This window comes from Moschus berezovskii, chromosome 27, assembly GCF_049115385.1.
Source record: "Moschus berezovskii isolate FMDL1 chromosome 27, NW_MosBer_1.0, whole genome shotgun sequence".
Classification (NCBI taxonomy): Eukaryota; Metazoa; Chordata; class Mammalia; order Artiodactyla; family Moschidae; genus Moschus; species Moschus berezovskii.
This window is the reverse complement of record NC_142486.1, coordinates 638,259-660,498: the sequence shown is the minus strand read 5'-3', so window position 1 is coordinate 660,498 and position 22,240 is coordinate 638,259. Positions and strand designations below refer to the sequence as shown.

At 62.0% G+C, this 22,240-nt stretch overlaps 2 protein-coding genes across 7 annotated transcripts in view; one reads left to right on the top strand and one right to left on the bottom strand.

Moving 5' to 3' along the window:
* The window catches only part of CHLSN (cholesin), a 66,389-nt gene that overhangs the window by 10,285 nt on the left and 33,864 nt on the right, over window positions 1–22,240 (top strand). The window lies entirely within an intron of this gene.
* On the bottom strand, window positions 12,720–16,053 carry GPER1 (G protein-coupled estrogen receptor 1). Its single transcript, XM_055410458.2, has 3 exons — window positions 15,752–16,053; window positions 14,726–14,790; window positions 12,720–13,998 (listed from the first exon to the last, which is right to left on the bottom strand). The coding sequence occupies exon 3, from the start codon at window positions 13,782–13,784 to the stop codon at window positions 12,720–12,722; it is 1,065 nt and encodes a 354-aa protein (XP_055266433.2). The 5' UTR covers window positions 13,785–13,998; window positions 14,726–14,790; window positions 15,752–16,053.

Below are 22,240 nucleotides of genomic sequence, written 5' to 3'. Positions count from 1 at the left end.
GGGTGGGCAGGTGCAGGTGCTGAGGGAGGGGCCCCTGGGTCGGGGTCGTCTCAGCTGTCCCTGCCCTGAGTCAAGGTGAGAGCCACCCCACCATCCCGGGTACCCCTTCCCCACCTTCTCCCTGGTGCCCGTCTGGCCAGGGCGCCCCCGTGCCTGCAGGCTGCGTCAGCTGGTGGCCGCGTCCCTGGTCCTGCGTCTGTTCCCGCCCGGGCTCGCGGCCAGCCCCGCGCCCCTGGGCTTGTCCTTGCTGTCCTCGCCTTCTCTGCTGCCGGAGCCCCGCGTTGTCCGTGCTTCTTGGTGCCCAGAGCCCAGACGGACACGGTTTTCACAGCTATTCCAGCTCCCATTCAGGGTCCGGCCCCGAATCCCTGCAGACCCTCAGGACTCGTGGATTTCTCTGGCCTGTTCCAGGACACGTTGCTGCTTTTTCTAGTCTCCACTGAAATGGATGCCACACTGTCACCCTTGCGTCGTGATTTTGTTGAAATCTCCAGCTCTTAGCGGTCTCTGCCTGCCAGCTGCTGGTCACTGAGCAGCCTGGGTTTGTGATAAATACGCACGTACGCTGCATTGCTTCAGTCATGTCTGACTCTCTGACCCACGGACTGCAGCCCGCCACGCTTCTTCATCCATGGGATTCTCCAGGCAAGAGTACTGGAGTGGGCTGCCGTGCCCTCCTCCAGGGTATCTTCCCCACCCAGGGATCAAACCTACATTTCTTATATTTCCTATATTGGCAGACGGGTTCTTTACCACTAAGTATAGCACAGTTTAAAATTTCTACCTAAGACCGATAATGATCCTTAAATTCAGGCGACTTTTTAAAAAGTGATCTTTTTTTGTTATTTAAGTGCTTGTTGATTGAAAGAAATATGGAAAACAAAAGCGGGGAAAAGCTGGTGTTCCCCTGCTAGCTGCAGCGCAGGGCCCCCGGGGGTGCTGGGGAGGGGGTGTCTTGGGCGGCCCCCCGCTCGGGGCTGGTCTCCAGGGCTGTCCTCCGAGGAGGAGACGGATGCTGCTTCATCAAGACCACATCAAAACGCTGCTTCACCCGCTTGGCCTCTGGTTCTTGTGGGAAGCCAGGGAGCCACCTGGCCCTGCCTTTTTAAAGGAGGGACCCTTCCGTCCGCACAGGGTGGGTGGTGGAAGCCTGTGGAAAAGTACTGCCCCACCGCCGCCCTGCCAGGAGCCCGAGGAGCCACTGTGCTCCCGGAAGTGCCGTCCAGGGACCCACAGGTGCCTGTGTGGTCACTTCCCACAGCATGGCCCCTGAGCTTCCGCCGGGAGGGCTGAGGGTCCCCAGGGGCTGCCCCGCAGCAGAGCCGGGGGCACCTGGCTCGGGCTGTCCCTGGTGCGCCCCCTTCTCAGTCCCCGCTGCCCTGCTGTGTCGGTCCACAGCGCGTGACGTCTCTGCAGCAGGGCCCATCCACTTCTCAGTCCTGGTCAGCACAGGTCACCATATTGACCCACGGGGCCTCAGGCTGGCATAGTGGGGGAGTGGGGCCCGAGGCCATGAGGCCCACTCCTGTGCTGGGTCTGCCGGCCGGCCAGCTGCTTCTTTGAAGGCCCTGCCTGGCCCTGACTGCTTCCTGGTCCTCCTGGAGGGGCTTGTGATGTAGATGCTTCGCAGGTCTTTATGTTCCAAGGGTGGTGCTCGAGCCACAGGTCCTGGAGTTGGCCATCTGCCCGTCTTGTAGCTTCTTAACCCTCCCTGTGAGCTGGGCAGATAGCCCCTTCCAAATGGGGTTCCGGCTTGACAGGCAGGAGGACGTGTCTGGGCAGCATGACGTGCGTGGAGGTGAGGGGTCTCCAGGCCACGGTTCCCCCACCCTGGGGAGATACCAGTGCAGACACTGAGCCACATGGCACGGGGGAGACGCCCCAGAGCAGCAGTTGCCCTGGAGCCAGTGCCGGCCTGCCACCGGGGTTGGGGGCATCTAAGCTGAGCTGGCTGCCTCTCGCCGCTGTCTCAGCAGGCTGCCTGGGGACGGGGTCGGGGCCTGCGGGACATCAGCCCAGCCTTCCGCTCTGGTCTCGCTAAAACGAGTTCTTTATGTCTGCAAAGCCTGTTTCCGTTGACAGAAGTGCCTTGACCTCGGGTTCTCGGGGCCTGAGGTGCAGGGGCAGAGGTGTGGGGCGTTGCCGGCCTCACAGTGGGGCTGGCCAGAGAGGCTGGGTCCCAGGCATGGTCCCTGGTTGGCGGGGGCGGGCAGAGGCCTCACTCGGGTCCCCGACTGAGGCGGCGCTGCCCCTGCGCCTTCCGCTCTGGGCAGCGCCGTTTGGTGGTGGCGGGCAGGCCGCGATGGCACGTGTCGACCTCTGGCCCTCCGCCCGCGTGGCCGTCGGGGGTGGGGAGGCCCACCTGTGCTCTGTGTCCAGTCTGTGCACCCCGAGCCTGGGCCCCCGTGGGCCTCCATGTCTTCGCAGGCCCGGCTGACAGGTGACGGGGCAGCGGGCTCCTGTGGCCCCCCGTGTCCTTGGAGGTAAAGCGGGGCCTCTTGGCTCCTTCCTTCTAACCTGGAATAATAAGACAGGGATTCTGTGGGCAGGAAGCCCACACGTGCTTCATAAAACCATCAAGTGAGGCTGTGAACTTCCTGCCTTGAGAATTTGCTCAGTAAAGTGACTTCATACCAATGGTATTTGCCTCAAGAAATGTCACTGGTCTGGCAGCGGACTTCTGGTGGTTAGCCAGTGTGGGTGAGGGGTTGCTGGTCTGTGCAGACAGCGCCCTGGGGGCCCGGCTTGTTTTCTCAGCAGAAGCTCCCTCTTCCACTGTTCTTGTTTCCTGCTTTGTGAGCCCTGAGCTCTCGGTGGTCAGCCGCTGGAGGCTGCGAACCATGGGCTTCCGGAGCTAAGAGGGTTCCGGGCCTCGGACCCTGAGGTCAGAGACCCTGAGGGTGGCCCCTGCCCCGGGCCCCCCTTGCCCCTGGACTCACTGCACACTGAGTAGCCACTCCACACCGAGGTCTCCACACTTGGGCTGTGGCCAGTTCAAGGCTGTTCTGGACGTGCTGTGTACAGGGGCCTCTGTCTCTGTTTTTCCTGGTGGACTCGTAGGACTGGGAAGGATCTGTGGAAGCGTGTGTTTACGAGCCTGCGCGCAGCCGTGTGGCAGGTCTCGCCAGCGCTTGCTGTTGTCCACTGTGGCTGCAGTCTTGGCCTGTCTTTGGGGTATAGTCGTGTCTTCCTGTGTGTGTAGGTTTTTTAAAGCAACTCTGTCGGAGTGTTGACAGAGTAGACTGCATGTTTATTTTTAAATCTTCCTGCAGTGTGGTTCGTGTGCGGCGTGTTAATCTCTGCTTTACAGCATAGTGGTTGAGTTGCGCGCACGTACCCTCTCTCCCGCCCGCTCCCGTCGCGGTCCGTCACAGGGCAGTGGCTGGAGCTCCGTGTGCGGCACATACCGCAGGGCCCTGTCCGTCCACCTCTGAGCGCGTGCGTGCGCGCATGCGCCCGCAGACCCCCGGCCCCCAGCTCAGCCCTCCCGCCCGCCCCTTGGCACCGCTGGCCTGTTCCTTTTGTCTGTGAGTCTCTTTGTTTCACAGATAGTTTGTGTCATGTTTTAGGCTCCACTGGGAGTGACACAATCCGATACTTGTCTTTCTCGGACTTGGCTTAATAGGGTGGTCTCTGGGTCCACCTATGTTACTGCCAGTGGCTTTATTTCATTCTCTTTATGGCTGAGTCGTATTCCACTATGGCGCTTGCGGTAAAGAACCTGCCTGCAGTGCAGGTTCCATCTCTGGGTTGGGAAAGTCCCCTGGAGAAGGAAATGGCCACCCACTCCAGTATTCTTGCCTGGAGAATCCCATGGACGGAGGAGCCTGGCGGGCTGCAGCCCGTGGGGTGGCAGAGAGGACAGGACTGGAGTGCCTGAGCGCACAGTACTCCATGTGTGCAACTCGTCTTCTTTGTGTGCTCCTCTCCTGGTGGGTGTTAAGTTGGCTGCTTATCTTGGCTGCTGTGAGCAGTGCTACCGTGAACACCAGGGTGTGTGTGTCTTCCCAGACACACGCCCAGGAGTGGACCCGCTGCGTCATCCAGACACGCCCAGGAGTGGACTCGCTGCGTCATCCAGACACACATGCCCAGGGGTGGACTCGCTGCGTCATCCACAGCTCTGACTTTAGTTTAAGGACCCTCCACACTGTTCTCCGTGAGGGCTGCACCAGGTTACACTCCCGCCATGTGGGAGGGCTCCCTCTTGTCCATGCCCGCTCCAGCGTTTACTGTTCCTGGACTTGTCGATGGCGGCTGTGCTGACTGGTGTGCGCTGGCGCCTCAGTGTCGTCTGAGGTCATGGCGGGAGTTGCAGAGACTCGGGGGAGGCACAAGTGGTCTGTGCCTGGTCTCCCCTGTTGATAACGGGCTGTGGGGTCACACCCAGGAGGGCGTCGGTGCCGCCCACTAGCGCGCTCAAATGCCAGCTTTGCACGCGTGTGTGCGTGTGTTTCTGCGCAGTGTGACCGCAGGTGTCACGACCCCGCCCTGCCGTGACCAGCAGCTCCCAGGGCCACAGGGAAGCCCGTCTGCAGTCCTGGCTTTCACTGGTGCAGTGCTGGGAGCGTCCACGAGTGCGTGTTCCTGTCTCGGGGGAAACACCTGGATGTGACTGCTGGTCGTGCGGGTCACGTGTGTGCAGCTGTTCAGGCCGCCGCCCCCTCCACGCCCCTGTCGTCCATCGTTGGGGGGGGCGGGGCAGGGTGGGGGGTGGTGCCGGCTTCTCCGGCTCTTCTAGCGTTTGCCCTCTTGCTGTGCTCACGTTGATGAGGACGGCCTGACTTGTCCCGGGAACCAGCAGACTTGCTTTTCCAAGTCTGCCCGTGTGCTGTTGCCTTTATTAACTCTAGGAACTGCTGGGCAGGTGTGTGACGCACCTTCCTGGCCTGCTGGCAGCACCATCTGCTGCGTCCACACTAGACACGGCCTTTACCCTGCCTGCAGTGTGACTCTGGGCCCTTTTCCAGGACGTCTTCAGGGCTGCGCCCCAGGGCCTGTGGTCTGTTAGTAGGCTGGCTGTAAGCTGTGGGCCTGCATCTCTGAATGGGCTTTCTTGGTCCTTTGTCGCCTCTGGGCCTTAGGGTGGAGCTGGAAGCCGCCCAGCGCCCCCCAGCCCTGGGCCCTCTGTCCACCATCCCCATGCGGTGTCTAAAGCTCGAATTGCCGTTCCGTCAGCGGGGCTGTGTGTGTGAGCTCTGCTTCCTCGTGGTCAGCAGAAAATCACTCAGCAAAACATAATTTTTAAAAAAGCAGTGTTTATTATTTTTCCTGAGTTATACATGGACAAATGGATAAAAAAGAAAAAAGGAAATAGAAGCATACAGAAGCCAGACAGAGGAACCCTGCCAGCCCAGGGGAACTGCGGTTGGCACTTGGGTTGGCACAGTGCCCTGCGTGAGCCTGTGAGGTTCCAGCCTCTGTCTGCCTGCCCCTCCAGCCGTGGGTGGCCGGGATGGGGCCCAGAGCTGTCCCGTCCCCCAGCGCAGACCTGGGACATGGAGGGGCTCGAAGGACCTGGGGGCTTCTCCTGGTGGGTCCGGATCACCCGCTGGTGCCCAGAGACGCCTCGGGGCCTGGCTCCATCCATCCCGGCAGGCCCACTGCCCCCTCATCACCCGTGTCTCAGGACGTGGGGAGCAGAGCTCCTCGTCCCAGGAGGGGCTGCTGTGTCTGCCTTCTAAATGAACAGCATCCGAATCCTCAAGGGAAGTTTCAAAGGGCCCGGTTCTGCCCTTCCGCCCCACGCTTCCCCTCTCGGTCCCTCCGAGGTGTCTCTGACGGGCTGTGTATCCGGTCCTTTCTGACATCGTCCTTGATGTAACCTTTAAAGGCAAAGCCCCCACCCTCTTTATCAAGCAGGAGCACATGCTGTGAAGCGGCGCAGAGATGCGGTGGGCCCGTGGGCCCGGCCTGCTCCCATCCCCGTGCAGACGCTGTGCCTTGAGGAGTGGCGGGACGCGCGCCAGCTGCCCTGACTCAGGAGGGCCCCTCCTGTGCCGTGCTCCTGGAGGCCCCGGCCTGTCCCCCACCCTCGCCCTGGGGCCAGTCTCCTGGGGTCTGCCGTGCCCAGGCTTTGGGAGGGGGCCGTGGTCCTTCCTGAACTGGGACGGCACTGTGACCCCCGCTGTTTGTGAACTGGGGGTGTTGAAGCTTCAGGGCAGCTCTGCTCGAAGGTGCTTGTTCGGGACGCGGTGTGTCACCGAGCCTGCACCCAGTGTATGCACAGAGCAGAACGTGGGGGCAGGGAAGACCTGTCCTGTCGTCTCTGCCGAGACCACCTCCACGTCCCTGCCCGTAGGGAGCCACTCGGCTTATTGTTCTCGAGAGTTGATGCCACGTTTATTTCAGGAAGCTAGCTTCATTAGAAGGGTTACTCCTAACTATAGAATGTTACTCAGTGGCCCATCAGACAATGTACTCGAGAAAGTTCTCTAGTTTTGGGTCTGAAATGCCAGAATGGACAGATGAGGCCCAATATTTGTTCAGTCTTTCAAAAGTATTTTCGCAGTGGAATGAAAAGAGCTCCCAGGATGGAGCGCTCACAGCTGGGAAAACAGTTGCAGCTTTGAAGACGGTTTTCCCAGGCACAGAGCTCATGTCTCCCGCTGCGAGGGGCAGAGATGGCGTCTGGTGTCAGCGGAGGGCTCCTGGCTGAGGCCAGCCCGTCTGAGCTGGGCCGTCCCCGGGGAGCGTGCCTTGAGGAGCTTGGAGGAGCTCATCCCTCAGATGCACACCTGAGGCGGTGGGACACACCTGCATATCCGCAGGCCCCGGCCTCCAGGTGTCCATCAGGGACGCACCTGCACGTCCGCAGGCCCTGGCCTCCAGGTGTTGACCCACTGAGTTTTTGCTCAGAAGCCGTGTGTTAAAAGGCAAGTGGGATTGAGGGCTTGGCTCTCCCGTGACCACCAGGTTTGGCTCTGCCTTCGAGTCCCAAGCCTCCGCTGGCCTGGCCCGTTCTTCAGGGCTGAGCACGGTGGCCACCAAAGCCAGACACCTCCACCCAGCAGCCCTCCTGGCCTGGAGGTGCACGGCAGCTGGAGCCAGGCCCCACCTGGTGCGGGGCAGGGGCGGAAGTGCGCGATGGGCGTACCTGGGTCTGGGGTGCGCGTCTCGGTGCCAGGACCCGGGGCTCAGCACGCAGGACACAGACTGAGGCTTACGGACAGACGTGCGTCAGGGTCCAGGCCAACTGCTGTGACACAGAGCCCCCAGAATACAGAGTCTTCCAGGGAAGAGCCATCGCACGCAGACCAACTGCTGTGACACAGAGCCCCCAGAATATAGAGCCTTCCAGGGAAGAGCCATCGCACGCAGACCAGCTGCTGTGACACAGAGCCCCCAGAATACAGAGCCTTCCAGGGAAGAGCCATCGCACGCAGACCAACTGCTGTGACACAGAGCCCCCAGAATATAGAGCCTTCCAGGGAAGAGCCATCGCACGCAGACCAACTGCTGTGACACAGAGCCCCCAGAATACAGAGCCTTCCAGGGAAGAGCCATCGCACGCAGACCAGCTGCTGTGACACAGAGCCCCCAGAATACAGAGCCTTCCAGGGAAGAGCCATCGCACGCAGAGGTGATGGCTCCAGGCAGCCAGCAGTGGCTTCCTGGCCCTGTTTGGGCCGGCTCCCCCGGCCTTTCAGGCTGGAAGGTTGTGCCTTTTGACATCTTCGTCCGGTTCTCCCTCCCCCACCCCGGCCCCAGGCTGCTGCTTTTTTTTTTTAAGTTTTTTGATGGGGACTGCTTTATTTTTAAGTCTTTATTGGATTTGTTACAATGGTGCTTCTGCTTCTGTTTGTTTGGCCATGAGGCATGTGGGGTGATAGTTCCCTGCCAGGGATCGAACCTGACCCCCGCCCCCTCGGGAGCACAGAGTCTCCACTGGATGCCAGGGCCGTCTTCTCCCGCTCCCCACCACTGCTCTTAGAACACTATTCACGGGCGTTTCCCAGCCAGGCCCAGGTTGGTGAGGACCCTGGCGGATCTTCCTGGGAAATGGGTCTGGGAGGCCCGTTCTTCCTAATCTTCCCTGGTTTTTGCAGGTGTTGCCCCAGGCGGAGGCTTTCGGGCTGCCCGTTGGGGTGGCCTCCTGGGCGACCTCACTGACTTCCTCAGCCATGTGTGTGGGCCCTCAACCCTCCTGCTGACTCCGCGCGCAGCGGGTTCAGCGGGTGGCAGGGTGGGGCTGGAACCTGAGTGGAGATGGTGGCCGCCGTGGTCTTCCTCCTCTCCAGCCGGTTTACACTGTCGAGTCAGCAGAGAAAACTGACCCGTCAGCTGCAGAGGGAGCCTTCCGAGCAGGGCTGCACCTCCTGTCTGGTTGGCTGTGGGAGCTGGTCGTGCCCTCCCTTGGAGAGCCCAAGGCTCCTGGGGTGGGGGGCCTGCGGGGGGCCCGTGTGCGTCCCGGGTGGCAGCGCGGCCAGTCCCTGGACAGACGGGGACAGCGCCCTTGCAGTGACTGGACTCTCTCCAGGACTCCCTTGCAGCTGATTTCTTGTGATAAGTTTTAGAGTGACTTCACCCACTGACGAGGCTTAGAGTCGCATTCAGGGTTCGGTGCACTTTTGTTCTGTGTTTCTTTAGCCTGTAAAACCCTTGTTCCCGGATGAGATCCCCGCCCTCTGGACAATGGCAAAATCCAGACCCACTCAGAGCAGCCGGCTCTCTGACGGCACTGAACTGGGTGTTGCAGGTGAGGCTGTGGCGGGGACCACCCAGGATGGGAGGGCCTTCCCTGGGCTCTCCAGCCACGTGGAGCCACATGGGCCCTGGCGCTGGTGTTGAGGTGCCGGGGCAGGTCCTGCTGTGACGGCTGGTGCCCCCGCTTCCTTGAGACTCCCCCTCCCCCGTCTTGCGGCCCCACAGCCCTTCCCTGCGGGCTTGCTGGTGGTTGCAGGCCTTAGAGCGTGCCAAAGGGCATGGTGGGCTCAGGGGCTCACATGCCCTTGACCTGGAGGCTGGTGGGCTCTTGGTGGGGAGTGGGTCTGGGCCGGCGACTGCCTTCCTGCTGCCCCCACTGTCCTTGATGTGGCTTTCAGAGGCCTTAGAGACCTGAGCGGAGACGCTCCTGTGCAGCTGCCGTGCTCTCTCAGGTGCCCACACCCAGCGTGCACCCCACACCACACGCCCCGGGCTCACACCCAGCATACACACACACACGCACACTCCACACCACACGCTCCGGGCTCACACTCAGCATGCACACACACACACACCACACCCATCAGATGCCCACACCCAGCGTGCACCCCACACCACACCACACACCCCGGGCTCACACCCAGCACGCACACACACACACCATACCACACCACATGCCCCGGGCTCACACCCAGCACACGCACACACACACCACACCACACCACATACCCCGGGCTCACAACCAGCACCACACACACACACCACACCGCACGCCCCAGGCACTCACACCCAGCACACGCACACACACACCACACCACACCACATACCCCGGGCTCACAACCAGCACCACACACACACACCACACCACACGCCCCGGGCACTCACACCCAGCACGCACACACACACATACCACACCACACACCCCGGGCTCACAACCAGCACCACACACACACACCACACCACACGCCCCGGGCACTCACACCCAGCACACGCACACACACACCACACCACACCACATACCCCGGGCTCACAACCAGCACCACACACACACACCACACCACACGCCCCGGGCACTCACACCCAGCACACGCACACACACACCACACCACACCACATACCCCGGGCTCACAACCAGCACCACACACACACACCACACCACACACCCCGGGCACTCACACCCAGCACACGCACACACACACCACACCACACCACATACCCCGGGCTCACAACCAGCACCACACACACACACCACACCACACGCCCCGGGCACTCACACCCAGCACACGCACACACACACCACACCACACCACATACCCCGGGCTCACAACCAGCACCACACACACACACCACACCACACGCCCCGGGCACTCACACCCAGCACACGCACACACACACCACACCACACCACATACCCCGGGCTCACAACCAGCACCACACACACACACCACACCACACGCCCCAGGCACTCACACCCAGCACGCACACACACACATACCACACCACACACCCCGGGCTCACAACCAGCACCACACACACACACCACACCACACGCCCCAGGCTCACACCCAGCACGCACACACACACCACAGCCATCAGGTACCCACACCCAGCACACACACGCACACACTACACACCATGTGTCCCAGACTCACACCCAGAATGCACACACACACACCACAGCCATCAGGTGCCCACACCCAGTGCACACACACACACACACACCACAGCCATCAGGTACCCACACCCAGCACACACATGCACACACTCCACACCACATGTCCTGGGCTCACACCCAGAACGCACACACACACACCACACCCATCAGGTGCCCACACACATGCACACACCCTCCACACCACATGCCCTGTGCTCACAGCCAGCACACACATGCACGCCACGCCCATCAAGTCCTCACACCCAGCATGCACACCACACTACACACCTCGTGCTCACCCCCAGTATGCACACCATACCACATGCCCTGTGCTCACACCCAGTGTGCACAGCACACCACACGCCCCAAGCTCATTGCCACCACAGATGCTGGGCCAAAGTCCAGCCCTAGTTCCCATCCCTGTAGCCGCTCCGCGCCTGCCCTTCCGCCCGTGTCTGCTTCTGCCACAGCACCTCTGCCTTGGGAATCAGTGTCACTAATGTGCTCGATTCCTGATGGTTGAGGATAGTCTCAGGGTTGTCTCCCCCACATCCATGGGGTAAAGGGCCGGCCAGGAGGTGGTTTAGGTCCCCAGCTTTCCCTCCAATGGGGGGCATGCACAGTCCAGCTTCTACTGACGTGAGTGCCGCCCTCCTGCCACAGGGACGCGGGCCTGGGTGGGGGGTAGGTTACAGAGCCCCAGGCCTCTGGGAGATCACACTGGCTGCTGAGCTGGCCTTTGTGCCAGCTGCTCCCCGCCGTGGGGCTCCTGGTGGGCTGTGAGGAGCCTTACTGCCTGGGAGAGCTGGGGCACTGGGAGACAGCAAAGCCGTTGGACGCCTCGATTTTACCTTGTGTCTCTCCTGCCAGAATGGCTGAGTCAGCCTCTGCTGTCAGACACGCACCCCGAGAAGGGCAGGTGTGAGCGCCGTGACGCACCCCGAGAAGGGCAGGTGTGAGCGCCGGGACGCACCCCGAGAAGGGCAGGTGTGAGCGCCGGGACGCACCCTGAGAAGGGCAGGTGTGAGCCGGGACGCACCCTGAGAAGGGCAGGTGTGAGCCGGGACACACCCCGAGAAGGGCAGGTGTGAGCGCCAGGACGCACCCCGAGAAGGGCAGGTGTGAGCGCCGGGACGCACCCTGAGAAGGGCAGGTGTGAGCCGGGACGCACCCTGAGAAGGGCAGGTGTGAGCGCCGGGCCTAGAGCCTGCGGGGGCAGGTTGTGGCTCTGCCTCTGGACCGGGCGCGAGGCTCTTGGGTGAAAAGGGGCTCAAGAGCACTGGGTCCAGGAAGAGCCCTGTGGTTAAGTCAGGGTCTCTGCCTGTGCCTGCCCTTCAGACGCTTGGGGCTGCCCGCACACGCCCTGGGTTTGCTGGAGGGCCTGGGCCAGGCCTGGTTCTCTAACCCACTGTCTCCCCGCACCTGCCCACCACCCCCAGCTGGGACAAGAGCAGGCGAGCACCTCGCGCCGGGGCTCCTCCTGCGATGGGCACTTGCCAGGGTCGGGGGGCTTGACAAGAGCGGTCGCCTCCTCAGATGGGCGTTCACAGGGAAGCGAGCCTCAGTGGGGCCTGAGTCACTGGAGATGCCTGGTGAATGTGGGCACTTGCTTGGGACAAAGACTCTTCTTGGAGGTTTGCACCCACGAAGAACTGTTAAAACTGGCTAAAACTGGCTCATCTCCTGTCACCTGAACGTTGTCCAGCGTTCCCCTGGGAAGCCCCTCCAAGAAGCTTATCCTGGTGCCCAGAGCATGCAAGGTGTGTGGGGTGCCCTCCACACGCCGGGACCATCCAGGGCTCAGACAGTGTCGTCGGGCCCGGGGGGTGGCCTCCTGACATGGGGTGTTTCTCTTGTGAGGAAGGGGTGGCTCTGCGGCTGAGTCTGAGTGCCCCCCTCCCCTGCAGGGAACCCGTTAGATGGAGAATTCAGAGGCACTGGCGACAGTTTTATTGACAAAAGGCTGAACAGCCGCAGAGTTGTTAGGTTTTCTTTCTCCTGTTTTAACAAGAAGGGTCTCCGTCCCTGTCGTCGCTGTCACCGCTGTGTCTCAGAGGCAGGTTCTTCACACGCCTGCCGCGCCCCACCCTTCAGGAGGTGCAGAAACGCTGTGCACAGAGCTGCCCCCAGGTGTGGAGGGCGGCGCGGGGGCTGGGGCACACCCACCGTGGAGCGTGCCCCATACCTCCAGCTTGCGTCAGCCGTGTGCGTTCCGTCCCCGAGATGGCGGGCTCACTGCACGTCCGCCTGGACACAAGGCTGCCTCATCCCGCACCCTCCTTTCTGCTCTCCTTGGGGGCCTCGGAAGCGTCTGTCCTGGGCCCAGCGTGTGCCGGAGGCAGGGGGCGGCTCTGTGGGAGCGGCCTGCGGAAAGATGCCCCAGGGCCGTGTGGGCCGCACCGTCCACCCCTGCGGGCCTCTACACGGTGCTGCTGAGCTTCACCTCGGCCTGCTCCGCGCCATCCGGGACCACAGCCTTCAGGGCCGCGTGGCAGAGGCGGTTCAGGGCTGACAGGCCGGTTTTCTGCTCCAGATAAAGCCGCAGCTTGTCGCGGAAGGTCTCCCCGAGGAAGCTGTAGATGAGCGGGTTGAGGCAGCTGTTGGAGAAGGCGGCCAGGTTGACCACGTGGCTGGCCAGCGGGTGGGCGTGGCGGGGGGAGCGCTGGCAGGGCGCGGCCCCGGGCGGCGCGCGCTGAAGCAGGTGCACGCTGATGAAGACGTTCTCGGGCAGCCAGCACACGAAGAAGACCAGCACCACGGCCAGGATCATGCGCAGTGCCTTCCGCCTCCGCGGGCGCAGGCCGCGGCGCCGCTGCGCGCTCACCAGCACTCGCGCGATGAGCGAGTAGCAGAGGCCGATGATGGCGAAGGGCAGCACAAAGCCCAGCGAGACCTCCAGCCACTGCACCTCCCGGACGTCTGCGAAGCAGAAGCACGCATCCTCACTGTGCTGGAGGTGGACAGCCGTGAAGGGCACCAGCGTGGCGGACACGGAGGCCATCCAGATGAGGCCGCAGCTCAGCCGCGCGCGGGGCTTGGTGCGGAACGGGCCGCAGCGCACGGCCTTGGCCAGGGCCAGGTAGCGGTCAAAGCTCATCCAGGTGAGGAAGAAGACGCTGCTGTACATGTTGACCTGCAGGAAGAGCGCCATGAAGGTGCAGAGCGCGGCGATGTCGTAGTACTGCTCGCCCAGGTTGAACACCTCGATGAGCGAGTCCGCCACCAGGACCAGGTCTGCGGCCGCCAGGTTGATGAAGTACAGGTCGGGGATGGTCATCTTCTCCCGGAAGCGGATGTTCACCACCAGGATGAGCAGGTTGCCCACGAAGCCGATGGGGAAGAGGAAGATGGTGTACAGGCAGGACAGGAAGAGCCCGATGGCGTACTGCTGCCGCTCTGAAAGCGCTGCAGAGCCGTTGGCCAGCGCGCGCGGCAGCTCCAGCCCTGCAGCTGTGCCGTTGTGGGCGCCCGGCGGCAGCTCCATGTCAAGCCAGGCCCCCGGGGCTGCTGGCCTCTCAGGATGCGCTGCGTGGCTCCCGGAAGCCCGTGCTGAGCAGGAAACACATCTTGAGAGAGAGAGGTGGTGCTCCTGGAAGTGAGCCAGGCGACCGTGAGGCCAGAGTGGGTCCCTGGGCACCTGTGCAGCCAGAGGCTGCGGTCCGTGTCCACACCGAGCCGGTGCCTTCCCTCCGGGGCACCTGGCAAACGAGAGCAGAGGGTCAGCGGGCGCCAGGGCGTGCCAGTGCGGGGGAGCACATGCGCGCAGGTGGGCTGGGTGTGTCCCCTCAGCCTGGAGGGTGGCCAGCCCTGAGCTGGAGCAGGGGAGTCACGCGCAGAAAACACCTGGGTTCTCCCAAGGCTCCAGGGCCCTGGGCCTGAGGCCCACCAGACACAGCTCGGGAGGTAGCAGGGTGGATGTTGGGTTGCGGGGGCAGCCTTAGGAGGATGAGGGGGGGAAAAGTGACTCTGGAATAGAGTGGACCCAGCACACGCCAGAGGTGCCGCTGGCTTTGCTCTTACAGTCGCACAGGTGGAAGGAATCCAGTGGTTCTGGCCGATCCTGAGGTCGGTGCTAACATGCAGTGAAAAAAAGTGGTCATTGTTTCAGGACCTAAAATTTAAAATTTGTCTTTCTGTTTTGTTGGTTATCGTAAATCAAATGTGTCTCCTTACTGCTCCTTGTAGCCTAGAAACGCTGTGACTGGGAGGCTGGGAGAGAAACCCTCCCGGACCTCTGCTTCTGCCAGTCCTGCCCTGGTGGCCGCCAGCGCCCAGCTGGACATGGGCTCAGCTCACGTGCTCCCTGAGCCTCTAGGCAGGGTCTGGGGTATCGGGGTGTCCCGGGCTTGGGGGGGGGCAGGTGGCCAGGCAGCAGGGTGGGAGGGAGGAGCCCTAGCAACCCGGCCTGGAGAGTTTCCGCCTCACCTGCGAGGTGGTTGAGAATCGTTTCCAAAGTGTTGCCAAAGCGACAGCCACTTCCTGAGCGAGCACTTGAAAAAACAGTTAAAAACAAGGAAAGGAAAGAGATAAATCAGGACCCCGGTGTCAGTTATTTTAAAAAGACTCAGTAACCTCTGCTTCTGGGGTTGATAAACTGGATCTTACTGGTGGGTCTGTGTTCTCTACTTGTCTTTGGTCAGTAGTCCCAGTTTGAACCAGATAAACGCCATTGTTCTTGGATCCCATCTATAATGTTTAAAGCCTCTGTTTTAAAATTTCTTTGTAAAAGCTGCTTAGAGTGTTTGCTTTGCTCTTTGAATGCGGGACTTTTGGGAAGTTCTGGGCTGACTCTCCGGAAGCCCCAGGCGAGCAGAGCCTGCAGGGCTCTGCTGCGCCTCCTTTCTGAGCAAGTGCCCCTCCGCCCTTGACTGCTGCTGCCATTTCTGTGCTGGCCTTGAGGAAAGACAGGCGTGAGTCTTAACTGCTGACACACTTTCCTCATGAAAGTCGGCCACAGATTTACAGATAGAAAGGTGAGTGTTATTTAAACAGCAGGACCTTGTCTTGTTTCAGATTGCCACCACTTGTCCAGATATAGACAAATGAGCCACGTTCTTCTGAGATCTGTTGTGCTGAGTGGCTCAGTCGTGTCTGACCCTTTGCGACCCCATGGACTATAGCCCGCCAGACTCCTCTGTTCATGGGATTTTCCAGGCAAGAACACTGGAGTGGGTTGCCATTTCCTTTTCCAGGGAGATGTATTAGCTGTGTGTTCTACATACTAAATGAACCTCAGGCTGCTGGGCATCCTCACCGAAGGAGAAAGGAAAGTGCCGGCCGTCAGAGGACAAAAGCCGCTCACTATGCCCTCTGTCCTGTGATACGAAAGAACCTTCCCACTGAGCCTCCGCATCGAAGTCCCAGTGGGGCACCCGGGTTGTCCACATCAGCCTGGCCGCTGTTCACCACCGCAGGTGAGCCCACCCAACCCAGCCTCCTGGACCCCCTTACCTGTGTTGCCTCTGGCCACCTGGCCTGCGCTGTTCTGAGCAGACCTGTCCCAGCCCTGGGAGCGGGGCTCAGCCAGCCTCCCGACGCCTCCCTGCGGGGGAGCAGCAGTGACTCTGGGCTTGGGGTGGAATCAGGGCCTTTGCAGGACTCCAGAGAGGAGCGGGGAGGAGCAGGAAGCCGAGGCACCCAGCCCTCGGCCAGCCCGCCCGCCGCCCTCCAGCCAGGCCTGCCCCTGGCGGCCGCAGGCTTTATAGGCGGCCGGCGGCCTCCTGCAAGCCCGCCCGTAACCCCTTCGCTGCCAGTCTTCTCCTCGCCCTGCGGCACTGAGCTGGGTCCTACCATGCGTCTTCCTGGAGGTTTGCAGTTGACTGGCTTTTCTTCACCTGCTGATACAAACTTTTTAACTTTGAAGGGACTGTAAGTGGGTCTTGTTTATCTTTCAGAGAATAGCTACTATTCTTTATCAAAGCTTACATATTGTTGCTTGTTTTAGCAAGAGGCTGCCTTTAAGACTAACCACTAAACTTCCTAAGTGTAGAGAGCAGCGTGTGAGTTATGCACAGAGACTTTAACCTACGACTCTTTCAAGACATTTGTAGACAGAAATGCAAGCCAGCGAGCAGTGAGCAGGCAGGTGAGTTCCAGGCTGGGTAGCGTTTCCTACTGGCCAGGAGCCAGCTCAGCCCCCCACCCCCACCAGCCCTGACGCCAGCCTCCTCCCGAAGCCCCTGGAGGGCTCCTCCTGCAGCTGCTGCGGAACACCCCTCTTCGTGCCACGACCCCCGCTTTCCCGCCCAGTGCTGACTGAGCACGCGCTCCACCTGCTGGCGGTTGGGAGAGGCTGGCAGAGCCGCGGCAGCGTCTGGGTGCGCAGCTCTGGGCCAAGGATCTGCAGGCGTGAGTTCCGTGGTTTTCATCAACACTGCATTTTAGCCCATCTCATGTCTTCCTCTTGGTGTCTTGTCTTTTTTTTTTTTATCTTTTGGGGTTTTTTTTGAGGCTGTGAGACTGAAGTCTGAGTGGTCTTTGGATGACGGACAAATGAGGCAGACTGCTGCCGTGTGAGCCTTGGGGCAGTGTGCGTGCTTCCCACAGTCGGAGGGCTGCTGATGGGCAGGAGTGTGGGTGCGGGTGGGTCCCCAGCCCCGCGCTGCATGCTGCATCCTGTGAGTGAGCTCCAAGGCTTGACATCCTTCAGGTGTATGTTTTAGGAAAGGTTCCTATTTCAGCCGCTTCCCAAGTGGCGCTAATGTTGAAGAACCTGCCTGCCAATACAGTAGATGTGGGTTCGAGTCCTGGGTCGGGAAGATCCCCTGGAGGAGGGCATGGTGACCCACTCCAGTGTTCTTGCCTGGAGAATCTCATGGACAGAGGAGCCTGGTGGGCTGCAGTCCATGGGGTCACAAAGAGTTGGACATGATTGAAGCAACTTAGCAGGCATGCACCTATTTTCAGCAGAATACTGTTGAATTTTTTATGGAAAAATCCTGATATTCAGGGTTCTTCCCAGCTGTGCTTCTGATAGGCTCGCCTTTTAAAGGATGGCCCAATAACATAAATGGGGTTGATTTGATCTTAGACCTATTTTTGGCCAGCTGCACGCAGGATGGTTTCCGCACTAAAAATGCTGGAGACGCCATCTTGAGAGAAATGAGTCATGAGAAAGTACAATTTCCTCTCAAGTTAAATAAATAAAAGCACAAATTCAGGCCCTGAAATAGCCGAGCCGCGTCACTGCCGCACAGCCGCTCCCTCCTGGCGGGAACACAGCCTTCAGCCCCACCTTCGCGCCCTGAGCAGACACCCCGACACGCGGCTTGTCCCGAGCTCGCCGGGGCCGGGGGGCCGGGGCTTCGGGCTCACCATCGGGACTGAGCTGGCGCTGCCAGGCCGCCGGCCCCGTGTTCCTGTGGCTGCGAGTGGGTAGGCGTCTCCCTTCCTGCCGCTGCTGAGTGCGAGGGCCCGGCCCCGCGTGAGCGGCGTCAGGCCGTGCGGGCAGGCCTCCTGCGAGGCAGTGGGGGGCATCCGTAACCTTGGACGGGCGCTCCCTCGGCGCTCCCGGCTCCCGACCCGCTGCGCTGGCGGCAGAGCTCCACAGCTGAGCGCGCACCGGGACGCAGTGAGGGCTGCGCGCGCGCTGGGCGGCGGGGGCCGGCTGCCCCGAGGTAGCGAGGCTTCTGGGCCCCACCCGGTTCTCGAGGTGGCTGGGCTGGCCTGGGAAGTGATGATTCCCGGGAGGAGTCAAGCCAGGTCGCACTGGAGCAGGGTGGGTACAGGGACCCCCGGCCTCCGTGGCCAGCATCCTCTCCACCTCCTGCCCCGCCCCCCGCGCTGCCGTATGGACAGATGGACTAGTGCCTTTGAGTCCCGCCCTGCCGCGGGTGCGCTGGGGAGGGGGTCCGCGGAAGGTTTCCAGGATGGGGCTCGAGCATCTCCATTTCCAGCCCGATCGAGCGTCCTGCTGGTCTTACCCGGGCCTCTGCCTTCGGAGCGCGAGTGGCTTGGGGGCAGGATGTCACCGCCTTTGGACCCAGAAATTCTGACCCTGTGGCCTCTCTGCGGAGTCCTGGAGGGAGGACTTTAAATAACCGCGTGGGTGTAGGCCTCCCAGCCGGAAAATCACCTTGTTTCCATGTAAATGTCCCAGCTCCTCAGACTTTAAGTGGGGAGAGAACACTGCTGTGTGTTCAGAGGAAATTGAAGGCAATAAAGTTGGAAACTGGTTCCACTGACTGAAGGCCGAAAGGCGGGCGGAACAGAGGCACGTGGTGACCACGGGCTGCGGGACCGCGTTCTCCTTTGCACCCGTGGATTTGCCGGGGCTCTCCTCCTCGCGTGTGCCTGTCACACGTGCCCGTACACGCGTGTGTGACGCCGACACCCTGCGTGCACGTTGTGTGGTGTGTGTTTGCATCGACGTGCTGGCTTTATTCTGACCCGCAGCAAGCCGGGCCCACGTCCTGACGCCACTGTGCGCCCCGCGCATGGGAGCCGGTGGTCTGGACCCGCTGATTCCCGCCCGTGTCTGGCTTCCTTAGTCCGAGTGCCAACGGTTTCCCATGTGCCGGTGCTCAAGGCCATGAGCCATCGCCTGGGTGCTGCGGGGCGTCAGAATTAAGACGGACGACCAGACTGAGAGGAAGCAAGCTGGCCTGTCTCTTTAATTAAGGCAAATTGGAGAAAAGACCTCGTGAACGTCAAGGCCAGGTCGGAAGACGGCATCAGCAGGCCGTCCTGATGTCTGATCGCACGGCAGTCGGTGTTTCTGGCCACCGGGCCTGTGCTGTGGTCTCTGCTGGTGTTGTGGGCAGGGCCCCGCGGCTGCGGCCATCGGCTGTCATGTGGCCTGGGGCAGGGCAGGGAGGAGGGCACCCAGCCGAACCTGGCTGCACAGTGCCTCCTGGCCTCTGGCCTCGGACCTGACAGGACAGCCGGGGGCCTGCTTCTTCCCGCGTCCGGACTTCTGTCCGAAGCCGGGGCCATCCTCGGGGCTAGAGGAGCCCGGGCTTCACTGCATTGTGTTTCTCCCCAAGCAGTGGGCTGTCTGATGGGAGGCCGTGAGCGGTGGGCTGTCTGATGGGAGGCTGTGGGGTCCACAGACAGGAGTTGGTGTCCTGGCCTGGCCAAGGTCACCTGAACTCAGGTCCTGGCCTTCCCATCTGCGTGGTGGATGCCAGAACAGCCTGTGCCCTGGTTTGGGTGCTGGGTGCCCAGCCCCATCCAGCTGACCCACAGGGGACGTTCCCTCCCCTCCAGGGTGCAGGGCAGCACTCTGCTCCCTCCTGGCCTCAGGCTTGTGAGCAGACGGGAGAGCCTGTGGCCTCAGCTACCTGCAGACTCAGGTGGGGGCCCACCCCTCCCTTCACCTTCCGGGTCCAGCCAGGGTGCTGTGTCCCGCTCCCTCAGTCCCTGGTCTGGGGGGCTGCCCGGCGCAGAGTGGTGGGTCCAGGGGCTCCAAGCCCCCCTCCCAGTGGGACCCTGGCGCACACACCTTACTGGTGACAACCACCTTGTTGGCCGGGTGGACCAGCTCTCCTCACCTCCACTTCGAGCAAGTTTGGAAAGGTAACAGGAGACACTGAGATGCTCTCAGGAAACCACCCGCAGTTCCCTGCGCCCCCTCTCACCCACTCATTACCCCCGCTCACAGCCTGGGCTCCACTGCAGCCGTGCTGGGCTCCCCACCCCGCCTCCCAGGAGAAGCCGGGCAGAGCCGGGCGTGACTCTCAGGAGTTGGGTGCCCCCGCAGGCAGACGCCTTGGCCACACTTTCTCTGGAGATTTGCTCTGAGCTGAGGGGGCTTCCCTGTGGCTCAGCTGGTAAAAGAATCCGCCTGCAATGCAGGAGACCCCGGTTTGATTCCTGGGTTGGGAAGATCCTCTGGAAAAGAGATAAACTACCCACTCCAGTATTCTTGGGCTTCCATTATGGCTCAGCTAGTAAAGAATCTGCCTGCAATTCCATCCCTGGGTTGGGAAGATCCCCTGGAGAAGGGAAAGGCTACCCACTCCAGTATCCTGGCCCGGAGAATCCCACAGACTGTGTAGTCCATGGGGTCACAGAGTCGGGCACGATGGAGCGACTTTTGCGTTCAGAGTCGGCTGCACGCTGGCGCAGGACTGACCCCCCATGCTGAGCTGTGAGTCCCCAATGGCGCCGGGTCACTGGTGTTTCAGGACGTGCCTGCGGTGAGGTCCGTGGTCAGAGGGCATCTGCCCTGTAAGCGCTACCCACCTCAGGTGCCCGGCATCCTGGCCGCCCAGCGACGTGCCCCGCAGGACTCGCAGTGTGGACGGGCGGCTGGCTGGAGTGCTGTTGGACCCCTTCTGGGTTTGTTTTCTAGAGGCAGAGCTGCCATCAGAACCTGCAGGCGGGTTTTCCACCTGAACATGAGTTTCCTCTTCTTGGGTGAGTTTTTAAGGGTGGGCTGGCCGGTTCTCAGGGAAGCGTTGTCAGTGTATGAAGCTGCCAGCGTCCTCCCACATGGCTGTCCAGCAGTCCGCCTGCCCGAACCCTTGCTCGGAGGCTCTCACGTGAGGCTCAGAATTTCCTGAGGAGACGCCCCCCCCGCCCCAGCTTATTCTGGTGCCAGTTTCAGGCCAAGGACTGGGCCTTCTGGAGCCCATCCCCTCAGCCTTGCAAAAGGGCTGCCAAGGTCCAGCCTCAGGGTCCCCTGAGAGCTTCTGCAGCCCGGGCCCTGAGGATGTTGTGTTCCGAGTGGCTCTCTGGGGTGGCTCCTAAAATAGCCCTGAGAGGGTCTAGGAAGCTGGCCCTGCTCACCAGGACTGCTTCCTGGGGCTAGAAGGCTGGTGGTCTGTGTGGGCGTGGGTGGGTGGCGTCCAGGCTTGCTGCGTCTTCTCCAGCTTCTTGGGGCCTGCCCTGCTTCCTTCGAGACCCGCGTCTGCGCAGGGGAGGCTCGTGTCCGGCCAGGGGCGCCGCAGAGTCCCGTGGATGTCTCCGTGGGCGCTAGCTACCCACCACTTCCTGTGGGCTCGTCTCTGGGTTTTGGCTGTGCGTCCTCAGCATGAACCTTTGCGGTCCGCCTGTCCCGGCGGCTCTGCGTCCCCTCTGCTTGCCTATAGGGGGCGCCCCCTCTCCTGCGCGTGCTCGTCCCCGCGCTGCCCTCTGGTCTCTCCCGGCTCGGATTCTGCTGCCCTCCCGCTGTGTTCCGACGGGCCTCAGCACGCGGGGGTGTAACCTTGAGCCCGGCGCCAGTCCCACCAGCCTGCTGGCGTGGGGGCACCCGACGGCCTAGCCCTTTGCTCTCGGCTGGCCCCTTGCCCCTTTCGTGCCCGCCGGCAGAACTGGCTTCTTACGGCCTTGCTGCCTGCGGGTGTGTCCACTGCGGGCCCCTTGGGGGCCGAGGGCCCGGGTGAGGCACGTGTCCCCGTCCAGCTGCACGGCGGCAGAGCGGGGGGCACGCGGCCCTGCACCCCCGGGCGGGCCGGGCGCTGGGGCTGCGGAGGCGCACGGCGCGGCCCCTGCAGGCCCCGCCTGGCTGGGTTAACGCCCGCGGTTGCTTTCCTGCCAGGCTCTGCCCCTCTCTCTGCCTAGGGGGCGGTGCGCTGCGTTGCGTGAGGCAGCTGGGGGTCAGAGACTGCGTGTGGAGCCGGCTGCCTCCTGAGAGCCGCGCCGCGCTGCGCCCTGTGGGTTCGGTGCCCCCGGGCCGTGCGTGTGCTCCCTGCCGCGCCCGGGGGCCCGGCGCGCCTTCACGGCCCGCCCTGGGGGCCTGACTTGTAAAGGCAGGATTTTCTGTGGTCTTAGAGGCCCCAGGATCCTGGGCCAGGGCGTCCGCGCAAGTCGGCTTCTGAAGGAAACCCCCGGATGGGACGCCTGAGCGGGAGTTGGCACTGCGCGCTGGCAGCCGCCGCCTTCGCGCAAGTGGAGGGCCGCGACAGCCACCGGAGGGCGCCCCGAGAACACGCCGGCTCCGCGCCCGCGGTCACTGAGCAGCCCGTTAGCCCGCTTGGAACCCGAATCCCATCAGAT

Coding starts and splice junctions, on each gene's coding strand:
- GPER1 (XM_055410458.2), bottom strand. CDS start 13,784: ATGGAGCTGCCGCCGGGCGCCCACAACGGCACAGCTGCAGGGCTGGAG.